This window comes from Excalfactoria chinensis, chromosome 12, assembly GCF_039878825.1.
Source record: "Excalfactoria chinensis isolate bCotChi1 chromosome 12, bCotChi1.hap2, whole genome shotgun sequence".
NCBI classification, from domain to species: Eukaryota; Metazoa; Chordata; class Aves; order Galliformes; family Phasianidae; genus Excalfactoria; species Excalfactoria chinensis.
In genome coordinates, this window is record NC_092836.1 from 15,493,768 (window position 1) to 15,506,282 (window position 12,515).

Consider the following 12,515-nt stretch of genomic DNA (forward strand, 5'->3'; position numbering starts at 1 on the left):
GAATATTTTAGGCATGTTACTACATAGGGATATTAAAACATCTTACATATTTTATAACTGCCCCATGTGAATTACTTTGGCTTCTTGCCACTCTTAACACCCTAAAACCATTTACTTAAGGACACAAGTCTTACAATAAAGACTATACACACACTTTCTCTTGTATTCATTTTCTTCATCATATACATTTGCATGCAAAGTCTTTCACTTCATTCCAGCTTCTTTCCTTTCTTCTTCCTCCTGTTACAATATAAACTAATAAAGAATTAACACACTGCCAGTGTAATGACTCCCTGATCAGTTTCTCTATTTTTGCTTTGACATAACAAATGTTCACACTACGAATGGCAGCTTTGGGAGGAATAAGGCAGAGCTGATGCTTTACCACTGAGCTAAGCAGAAACACAGACCTACAAAATAATCAGCCCATTTCTTCCTCACCCCACCACCAGCTCTGTTCATTTCACACATCATGATGAAACTAACGAGAAAAGCCACAGCCTCATTTTTAAAACTTATGCACATCACAAAAACAATTCAGAAGTGGACATTAACTCTGAACGGGCCGAGCAACAAGGCTTCAAAGGGACTCTTAATATTTAAAAATATAAATGCATGTTACTGAACCGTCAGCTGCAAAATGCCATTCAGCAAACAGCAACATCTCATCCTTAAGAATTTCCAAGCATGAAACAGGGAAAAGGGAGGCAATGGTTTCAGATCAGTGTTTTGCTGTACATCTCCTAACAAACCTACCTTTATCGTAGGCCTGTGCATCCAAGAAGCCAGCAGAAAATATCTATCCAAATAATAGAGAACAGCGCTAAATATTTGACAGTCCTGTCCAACTCAGTGTTGGCAAGATCGCTATCATTCTTCAAGATGCATTTTGTATTCATATTTTGTACTAGATATTACTGCCATAAAAATGCCATTTGGGCAGATCATTAAGTCCAGGTCTGTGCTGCCTTTCTGTAGATTTTTTTCTCCTTTTTATAACAGGGAAGATTAACGTTACTGGTTATTGCCATTCTCCTTGGAGATGATTCAGAACTACACAATTTAAAAGGAAGAAAGTCGAGTAGTAGACAGTGTAGGAATAATACTAATCCTGCACTACTGACCCCCTTGACATACTTGAAAGAGCACAAATACAGATGTCCTGATACTATTCTTTCACTAGGGATTACATCCTCACATAGTTAATCATTTATATCAGAAGAGGCTTTTTTTTTTTTTTTTTTTTTTCCTTCAAATGTACTGATTTTTCATACATTTTATTTCAGGATGGGAAAGCAGAAACTGCTGAGGTTTTTAAGAGACCTAAAAAAGGTGAACTGCTAAGTGTTTTCCTTGCTACCTCACTTGGCACATTAAGATCAGAAGCAAGCTCTTCCCAAACACCGACAACGAGGACGATATCCGAGTGCTTTGCAGCAGAAGCTAAACATTCAGATTTGTTTGAGTTTCTTCTCTTATCTGTTCATTGGAACACACAGCCATCGTGCACATGGAAAAATAACAATCTGCTTCTTATTTATGTTTGTTTTCTGCTTGTTTTGGATCATTTGTTTATCCTCTTTCTATGCCTTCAACTCAATTACTTTCATCCTCTTGGCAAAGCCGCTGGTTTAAGTTAGACACCAGTCACTGAACATCAGGTGAATGACAGATTCCTGAAGGTACTCAAATAGAGCCACCAAAATCTCACTTGTGCATGTAAACATCTGATACACTGCACTGAGAATCGCTCTCTATGTATATTCAAATGCAGGTCTCACCTGAACAATATTTGTACTGGTAAGCTTCTTCCAGACGACAAAAATTCACTGATCTTCAGTAACGTTGAGGATCCTTCATCCTTGTTTAGAGAGTAGCACGTCCATAAGCAGGATTTGCAGTATAAGATCTCTTACCCTAAATTTGCCATGTTTCTTCCCCTTTTCCCCTCCCATTTGCTGCGCCTGTACACAAAGATCCTGTGATGGTGTTTGTGCTCTTAATCACCCAACATGTGCTCTACCTTGAGACTTTGGTTGCCTTCACATCTGGGAAAATAATGACTGGAAAAGTAAAAGAAATTTGTCCTTCAGGTACACTGCAAGTGATATTCCTTGGAACTACCTTGTGCACAGATGTCTAGCTGTCATTCTCGATCAAACAGAGCAAACAGCAACTGCCAGGCTGCATTTTTACTTCTTGGGGAGATTTTAGCAGCACTGTTAGAATACTAAACAGAGCTGGGAACAATGACCAAAATTAGGATAATGCACAAAGAATTGCCTCATGTCTGATCCAAGAAAATCTAAGTTTATTACAGGGCAATTTTATCCTGATGGTATCTGCAAGGAATTGTTGAAGTCTTCTGAGGAGCTTTGTGACCCTTGACTGAGAACTCTGTCCAGCAACTAGAAATTAACTGAAATATCCCAGACATACTGAAATAGGAACCCTTCTTTCTACAATTACATAAAAGCAATAATTATATTGGTTACATAAACATTTTGACCAGGGAAAACACTGGATAATTGAAGATACCCTCTCCCAGCACCAGTTTACCACCAGTCCTCGTACAGCAAGAGTGAAATTAACTCAAATTGTTCACACTGTAAAGCTGCTTCTGCATGTGGATGATACTGCGCTCTCATTCCGTCTCTCACAGAAAGAAAACAGAGACTGTTCTGAAGTTCACATTTTTTACACAGTTACATACATTATATCAGATAAAGACACTGAGCAGTTTCTCTGTGCTAAACGTAGCAACAACAAGGATACTTTGACTTCATTTCTTCTGAGAAACTGAACACACTCTGAGCTATAGAAGAACTGCACAGCTGATCAGCCACTATTCAATTTGCAACATGTTGCTAAACTGTTTTTTTTTCCCCCTAAAGCCAGTTTTACTCTCTGGAGTTTACATAGAAAACAATTCCAACATTCACTACTTTTTTTTTTTTTTTTTTTTTACTGCCTAAAAGCAAAACAGAAATGCAAGTTCTTTGCCTGCTGCACACACTCACCTGAAGAACAGAATAAAATGACTGTGCTGAGCTGGGCTGATGTATTCTGCAGAAAGGTGGAAATCAGATGACAGGGAAGGTGCAGCCCCATTGCTGTCCTGCACACACCACTGAGATGGTGTCTCTGAGCAAAGTGTGACAAGGATATAAGCCTGCTGTTAGGGCCTTCTCGCACTTATAAGGGGTGCCAGCTGCAACAAGCCAGGGCATCAGTTCCTAGCTGGTAGGAATAGAAAGGGTATGGAATCACTCTGATCTCAAACCAGAGATCCAGCTGTTTGAGACTGAGTGGGCAGGGTGAGGGAAAAGCAATGCGTGAGGAAAAAAAGACATCCCTATTTTCCTTTTGCAAACCACAGCTGGATGCAGCTACATTAACAGATCTATTCTGTACCAGCACCTCCAGCTCCCCCACAGCAAAGAGCTGGGTCAGCAGAGTCCAGCTGCTGCAGATCACCAGATGCTGTGCACATCTCAGTGAGACAGAAACAGAGATGGCTATCAGGTAAAGGCAGCAGCAGGTTACAGCAGACTGCATCAGGATTCAAGGATACAAACGCCTGCAGAGCATGATAAGTGGTGCAGCAGTTCAGTGAGCGCTGAGGCAGCATTTTTCTCCACGTAGAGAGAGGCAGCCATGGTCCAGGGCCTCGTTTATGTTGTGAGCTATTTAAGAGAGAAGTTAATTAAGTATACAAATTCTGAAGAGTATCAGATTGAGCCCAACCAAGACCAAGCTACAGAAGTGCATTCAAAAATCATTTAAAAACTTCCCAACTACAAGAATGCACAAGACAAATTGTCAGGAAATTATTAGATAATATCTAACATTTAAAGTAATAAAAATGGATGTGGAAAAGGCAGAAAAAAAAAACCACAAATCCACTGAAATGGTCAATGGCTTGTTCTTAAAATTCTGTCAGTACCTTTTAGAGATGAGACCATTGCCAACAGAGCAGCAGCTGAAAACAGAATTAAACTGTAATTCTGCCTTCTTTTCCTTTAATTATATGCTACTTCTGTAAAAAGTTGATGTAAAGAATGTTTAGAAGCATTTTCAGTAGAGACCTCTGATAAAACTTCAGCCTCATTCTTCCATTACCTGTCCTAAGCAAATACACTCCTCCCCTCTGCCAACCTTACTGCCCCCTACCAAAGCCAGAAATAGCATTTATAGGCACTTCCATCCTTGTGGTGTGATCAGACTGAAGAACACAAGGGTAGATCTTTCTGTTACAGTCATTTGCAATGTGAGGAGTATTTGAGTGTAGACAGAAAACCACAGCTGAGAAAGTAAGGCAGAAAAAAGAACACAAGTGGAAGTACTTTCTTACTCTGGTACTATTTACTTCCAGGTCACAAAGCATGAATACACGCCACGCATTGTACTAACCTGAAAGAAATACAGCTGGATAACATTGAGACAAATATAGAGACATTAGTATCTGTTCAACTCTGAGAGCCTGGGGTATGCAGTGTCCTTCTATTGAGGCAGTGCCTAAGTCCAAGTGCTGTGGCTACAGGTGCTGCCTGTGCCTACGCTGCAGAAACCCTGTAAAAGCAGTTCAATGTTCTGTTATTCTTTTTGCTAAATTTTGTTTAATTTTGTGAGATTACAAGCACACAGGAAAGCACTTTTTCACACTCCCAGCGCACACGAAGTTACAGTGAAACAAGATGTGAAATCACTATGCTTCACATTTAACTTGTACTCAGCCCTCCTTGTCTCCAAACAATGGCTTTTGACTCCGTCTTGTTTTTCATGTTACTCTACAGAGTATAGTATAAAAATCTACTAACATGATAAACACTCAGCTATGCCTTATGAGAAGCATGAGATTATCAGACTAAGGTCATAAAGTTGCTACTCTTCAGGGAAGATTATTTTCTGCAATTAAGCAGCTAGAAATATAGTGCAAAAAGAAAGTATTGCTGAAGATTTTATCTGTTTGCAGCTCAGAGCAAATTCATAAATCTTGGCTGGGCTTTATGTTCACTGGAAAGCACATATAATCCAATCCAGTCCTCACACAGGTCTTAGGCAGCCAACATCCTTAGGAAAAAAATGACACACACACAAAGACATAAATCTTGAATAACTCCATAAATAAAAGGCAAGTAGATTGTCTCACTGAGAATGAAGTTAGACTGCAGTCACTTGCCGTTTTTGTTTATCCGCCATAAACAGAAAAGCAAAGTCATTCAGCTTGTGAACAGCAATCTTACCTTCACAGAAGAAATGAGCTGAACATTTTTATGTGATTAAAAACAAAAGAAGCCAATATAAATCGAAGCCCCATTTGATTTCAACGGCAAAAAGACAAACAAGCTGACTTAAAAGGAAAAGTAGAGGACAACGTCCAATACTCATTAAACTGAACAGGCCAATGATGCAGTGGGGTCAGGCACTGACATTTTGTATACTGATAAAAATAATTTCATGTAAGCTGAATGCCAGAGACTTGATTTACTTCCATGAATACTCTCAGGCTTTTGATATGGTTCAGTAAAGCACAGTAGCTACAAGGAACATCCATTTATAAATATTTCTACTAATACAGGCTTTATCAAAAAATGGCTCGGTTTACGTTCATAGTTAGAGGAAAGCTGAAAAACAAAGCAACGGAAAAACATGCTAAGTAAGACTTGGTTGTTCTTAAAAAGCATTACTCTCTGTCAATACTCTCGTTTGCAGTTTATGTAATCTTGTTCTTAGGAAGATAACAAAGACACAGCAGTGAGGGAGTTCAGTATTCTGCACAGAACTGAGTTTCAACACTGGTGAACAATGGCTGAAAGGCAGTGAAACTTAGATGCGGCTTCAGTCATCCAAAACCAGCCCAAATCAACCTCAAACCATAAAGGGGTTGCCTGTTGTGTCACTCACTGATAGACATACAGGTTAACAAAAGTATATCTGGCAAACTGTACCAACAAAAACGTTACGTAAAACCTACTTTAAATCTGAAACTGAAGCTAAAAGCAGCCAAAAAACAACTAAATAAACTCTCCATAACCTGATAATACCACAACCCAGTCAGGAGCGTTCAGTATGGACATTTTCAGGTTGATCCATAGGAAGTGCTATGCATTATCTTCTCTATGAAATGTAGGAAAGTAAAATACTCTGAACATAGGGAAACAAGTTTGCAGGTGAAGCGAATTTATTGGTTGAACTGTTGAGTTCAGAGAGTATTTTAAATCAACAACCACACATTTCATGAAAATCCAGCTAGTATGAAGGAACAAATCCAGGCAACCCTTTAAGTTCAAAGCTACTGTCACAGGAATATGCATCACAGAGCCTTGTAGGTTTAGAAAATCAAAGATGCCCTCTGCAGAAGGGCAGGCAGAGAACAGCATCACTGAGGTACTAGTCCCATTTCTGTCAGGCAAATTACTGCATAGATATCTAGGGTTAAGGAGCTGGACATGTTTACAAACAGCTTTTACAATATTGTAAGATAACAATGAAAATACATTGTATTTGAAACCAAAGAGCAGCATATTAGACATGCACTGGTAGAAACATCCTGTGTGTGATCTGAGATGCTAGAAGTACCATACACAACTCGGATGTTAATCTAAAAGCATACTAATTTCATTTGACTTCATTTGTGTGGAAAAAAGTCCACACGGTCTTATTCATAAAAATGGAATTCTCAACATTCAGCTGTGGTGGGTATAACACTGACATACACAGTCTTCATGTTCAGGTTCTTCATGGAGACGTCCTTTGTGATCTCTGAACCAAAAAGAAGAAAAAAAAAAGAGATACAAAAGACAGTTAGTGCTCTTTCTTACAGGTAAAACCATCAGTGCATTTCTTCCTTACTTGAAGTCCTACTGGTTCAGTCAAAGTAGAACATGGAGAGAAACTGCTCAGCTCCAATTCCCTCCTGTTGTAACACCGTGCATTAAAGGAAGAGTTGCCACATGTCAGACTGCTGTAGGAGCTCAAGGTGTCGTTCCAGGCTACAAAGAATTGTTTCTGAAAGCATATCAGCCCACAGCTCCCAGCTTCGATCTCCCACAGAACTGCATCAACCCAGAAAACTGTTTTGTAAGGCAGTAATAAAATGTCAACAGCACAGCACAAGGCACTGGAAACCACAGTCCCTTACAAACATTATAATGGCCAGTATAGGACAGATCACAGATCCCTCTCCTCTAGCAATCCATCCCAACATGTTTATGAAGGAGTACAAGGAGATGCATACATTAACTTGACTTCTAACGTAAAGTGAGGACTGCAATGAACTTGTTTTGCTATGTTGTCAAATATGCCTGAAGAGTTTTATACCATACCAGGTCAATTTAAGTCATTTCATATACTTTAGAATAATAATAGGACTAGGACTCAACCATAAACCTCTTCTGCAGATGTAGTGCATTTCTACTGTGATCACTTAGGAAACGCAAATCATAATACTGTTGTGCCGCTACAGAAACGATGCCTTACAACTAAAAAGCTGATGAGAACTGGAAATTAATTGTCACCACACAGAGAGCATTTTTTTCCAAGACATGAGATGCTCGCTCAGTATTCCCAACACCCACCAGCTGCAGCAAACTACACCAATAACAGAGCAGCTTGCTTTTGTTCCAAAGCTGTACCTCCCAGTATTCAAAACAACCCGAGTAACAAATATACCAGAGATCTCTTCACTAAGAAACTTCAAAGTGGTAACCACAAATACTGAAACCAAAGCAAAAGAAATACAGGGGGTTACTGTGCAGCCCTGCACATTAGAATCACTACAGACAACATAAGCAAATAAAAGATAATTTTATGTTTTGGCACTGGTGCTAGCACAAGTGGCAGATTAATAACATACAGAATATTTGGGTGTTTTCAGTGGAAACAATTCTGCAGCGTACTGCACTGTGTCACTGATGTCTGATATTCATCCTGCTCTAGTTTGGGCTCACCTCCAGCTGACAAAGACCAAGGCAGTGTGCATGGTGGGGGGAGGCAAATCTATGACGTGCATCTATGGAGATAATGCAAAAGCAGTTTGATTTCCAGTAACACAGCATCCAGCTGGAAATTGCTTCTCAAAGCTCTGTTTCCATATAGCAGTATTAATATTTCTTCTAGCATTAAGGTCCCCATCTTTTCTTGAAAAGCGTATCATAGACTGAGCAGATACAGCCTGCAACAAACTTCAAATGCTATCAATTAAATAATTGAAAAGTCCACATGGATGCTGATGGTACCATTTAAAGGAGCTCTCCTTGAGTGCAGTGCTTTGCTTAGCAGCCCATTGCACATCTACAGAGATGAGGGGTAAAACCCAATGCAGAAATTAGGGCTTTATTCCCTCACTGACATCACTCTCCTCATGAAACTTTTACAGCGGTATGAAGAAAAAGTTACTTTGGTCTGAAGAAGCAAACTATGAACTTGGTCTCAATGTTGTTTTATTTTGTTGTTGTTTAAATCAGAGCATGATTGCCAACATGCATGGTAGAAGTGAAAAACAAACCGAAATCCACAGAACCTGAGAAGTGAAATGTTACACGAGGCTCCTACTTTCAACATTATTTAAGACAATAATTACTGTTAGAAATTGGAAATTTGATTCATCAGGATGACATAATGGCATCCTTTTTTCCTGCGCTAATCCCTCTAATGGTAGGCTCTGCACTAGAAAGCACTGCCCCCGACATCGCATATTGCTTAAGAGCTACCTTTAACTTCTTAACACTGGAAGGCCACAATGAGGCCTTCTCTTCATGTTGCACACTCCCAACTCCCTCAGCCTTTCGTCATGGAAGAAGGGCTCCAGCTCTTTGATCATCTTGGCCCTCAAGATAAACTATGACCATTTCAGTACTCATATCATTAAAAAGTTACAAAAAAAGCTGTACTGTGAAAATTACACCTAAGGTAACAGAAGCATAACCATATTGCATGCGTTACTACAAAAATAAGCCTCCAGAACAAGCTCTCTATCCACAGAGCTTCAAAATGATCAGATGAGTTATTTTAGCCCTTGAAGACTTTTGAAAGATCTTTTTTTTTAATCAGCATGAATTATCAGTTTACACAACATTTAAAGCTTAAATAGTTCTGCAGAATCGAGACTACAAATTGTGACAGCGACTCCACTCATTTCCCTTTTTGGCAAAGGTATTTTAAAAATCCTTAGTGGATACTTAAAGGCTATTTATTTTCCCATTCCGTCTGTTACTTCACTCTTTAAAAGCTAGAAGCTTTTATACAACGGTTATTTTAACACCTTAACTAAATCAAATGCTGCTGTGAACTCACTTGCCTTCTAACAATGATAGAAAAATCAAGAATTAAATGCAACATCATCAAATCAAGAATGAATCATGAATCAAATGCAACCAGCGACATTCCTGCTCTGCCAGGTTGTACAAATAAATACAATTTTTGTTTATGCAACTGAAGCATCATTTATATACTCGACTTTTTACACCTTGTGCTGTTCCTAACTACGCCACTCTTGTTTGTTACCTCATTCAGCACATTTTACCTCACATGAGCTCAAACTATCACTAGAAAGTTTTATCAACATTTGAGATCCACTCACTAGTAAAACGACAAAAACCAACAACAAAACACACTTTGCTTGAACTGAGTGAAATTCTACTCTGAACTACATGAACTGCAATGAAATAGAAACAACTCTATGATGTTCTTCCCTCCCAAAATCCCCTTTTTCCTAATGGAAGTTTCAAAAAAGCATCTATAGTGACATGAGTGTTACAGGACAGTTTGAGAAGGTTCTTAAAATGCTCTTTAGATTTGCTCAGTTCTAGAATAAGATCCACTGAGTCACAGCAGCACGTAAATACCACTTCCATTGCTGACTGACCATTCTGTTTCAAAAGTAAGACACTTCCTACAGCCAGCTCTTGGCCGTTTTGGAAGGGGGATAAATTAGAACTCTAAACAAGTAAAAATACATGTGCTTGGAGGATTTTATTAAATAGATGAGGGCATTACTTAGCTAAATTAAAAACTAATGTACAAACAGGAGGCATTCAGTGACTACATTAGATCTTGGTTGGGAGGTCACATTCATTGCTTCTCAGCAAAAATTTCCAAGTACCCTTTGCACAAGGAAAGTAAAAGTTTGTGCTTACCCTGAGTCTCTGCTTCATCCAGGAACAATTTTAGCCTCCTGCTTCTGAGCCCAAACACTTTTGCTGTTTCATGCAGAAGACCGTGGTATGTTAATCCATTCTGACCTACGGGGTTTTCCATGAGAAGAGTTCCCACTGTTCCTTTCTGACACTCTAAACAAGATAAGAAGTTCAATAATTACTGATGGGGAATGATATTACTTCCTTTATCTTGGTAAACAGAAATTCAGGACTTGTTCTTACATTTCTACTCTCTTTGTAGTCCCGGGTAAGTAACCATAGAAGCTTACCTACAGATATTCACTAAGTAACCTCACAAATTACAGAATCAGATGCATAAACATTACTGACAGTTTGACAAAACAAAACCTTACAAAATTCCCTACCACAGTCCACTGGATAACAAGAAGTATTTCAAACAATGCAGACAAACCACTAACAAATACAGAAACTCAGAAAGCACATCCTGATGAACAAAACTCCAGTTAAAAAACACATTTTGTCCCAAGCAGATTCCCAGTCACATCTGTAGGAATCCACATAGACAGACAGCCCAGAAAGGACTCATTTAAGAGCTGATGTTGAGTGGGTTTTCAAGTACGCAGTTTTTCCAATGAGAGATTTCAAAATGGAAGCAGCCTAGATTAGCAGCTGGGAAACAATTCCAAGCACATATCTATGCTCCCAGAGCAGGCTGATAATACAATTCTTCTGGCTTTTAACTAACAATTAGAGATGCTTTACAAGCCGTTACAACGTCTACATGAAGAGCTGGCTCCTTCTTCACCTCCCTGTTCATTTCTGTTCGACTTTAGACTCAGCCTTTTAAAATAAGCTGTACAGCTGATTGTCAGAAGTAGGAAAGCAATGCAGAAGGGCTCAACTTTAAACACCAATCCTTATCTGAAGCCAGCTCTCATCTCTCTTTCATAAAACTAGAGAGATAAGCTCAGTATAGACACTTTTTATTAGAAAATACATGCTAAAAGCAAAACCACTGCATAGAAATGAACATGTACACACACATCTTCATCACTAAGAGATGATGCACAGACCTATCACAAAAGTCTCAACCCATATGTGAGAAGAGACTGGTATCCATCATACCTTGTGGTTTTGCATTTACTAACTGCAAGTTGATATACTGGCAGAGAAGAGCATCAGGAGAGTTGATGTGAGCAGGTGCTGACCCTGTTGTCACATGCAGAGTCTTTCCACTGAGACTAAGCAAGTCAGTTTTGTTTATCAGTTCTGAAAAAGAAAATGAGACCAGTCAGGTTATTACAAGGGAAGCCAAGGTCCAGCTTTCACTTCATTAGCAGACAGTAAGTTTTTCTAACTCCTGACTCTGGCATAGAATCCTTTTCCTCTTTGCAATTACTTGTTCAAGAAAGAACTTCTCCAGTCTGACAAACAGAATTTATAGAGAAATAGGTATTTATTAATAATGCAGAGTATGAAATCTGCTATGGAAATTAGTTGCTACATCCCACTTCTTATGCACATAAATACGTGACATGACTATTTAACGCAATAAACTTAAAATAAGCAAGAAATTATTTACTTAAGCCAACCACTTCTATCTCATTAAATTACGACTGATGATCAAATCTAGGAAGAATTAATAAATTTAGTTGTTGGTTGTTTGGTTTTTTTTGCCTATATATCCAGTGCAGAAACGTGGGACTGCCCTGGAAAAGGAAGTAATGAAGGTTTCCCATTTCTACCCTCCTACTGCATCTAAGGAGCAACCGAGCTTTTAAAGCAAACAAAACAACAACACATTTTCCCGGGTTTTGCAGTATCTACATAACAAGAAATATACTGTAAATAAACCTCTGGTATTTTATATAAAACAACACCAAATCCCTCGTCTTTGAAAACCAACCCACGCACAGGAGGGGCTTTGCTTTTGGTTTGAGTTGCAGGAGAGCAAGAAATAAAAAAAAATAATGTGGTGAATTTAAAAATAAAAAACCAACAAGATTTGACCTGGGAAAGGAGCCAGCAGCGGGTTTTTCCTAGCATAATTCTAAAGCAGTGCTGCTTGCCATTTACATGCAATTACTAGATAATAGGTAGGAGACCGCACTGCAGAGTGGGCTGCTCGACACTGCAAGAGCCAAAGCCCAAGTAACTCACAGCTCGGCCTTACACAGTTGCAGTAATCTGTGCAGGTCAACAGGGCACCAGCTCCAGAAACTGCCATTTGCACATTTAATGAGCCGAGCATTTCACATTACAGGACCACTGACATTTTCACAAAGAAGTTCTCGTGTACAGTGCTATCATTAGACTGCTCGTATAACCCTCTAATAACAGTAATAAGCAGTCAGGCACGTCATTTTTTTTTTCCATATAGAACACTAGACTTGA

The 12,515-nt window shown here is 39.0% G+C and overlaps 1 protein-coding gene across 1 annotated transcript in view; it reads right to left on the reverse strand.

Moving 5' to 3' along the window:
- Positions 1–4,344: 4,344 nt before the first annotated feature.
- IARS1 (isoleucyl-tRNA synthetase 1) overlaps positions 4,345–12,515 on the reverse strand; it is a 75,531-nt gene continuing 67,360 nt past the window's right edge. The window contains exons 33-35 of the mRNA XM_072347088.1: positions 11,247–11,390; positions 10,140–10,292; positions 4,345–6,765 (exon numbers count right to left, since the gene is read on the reverse strand). Of these exons, the coding sequence (XP_072203189.1) occupies positions 6,683–6,765; positions 10,140–10,292; positions 11,247–11,390 (380 nt within the window). The 3' untranslated portion in view covers positions 4,345–6,682. The remainder of the gene's footprint in view (positions 6,766–10,139; positions 10,293–11,246; positions 11,391–12,515) is intronic.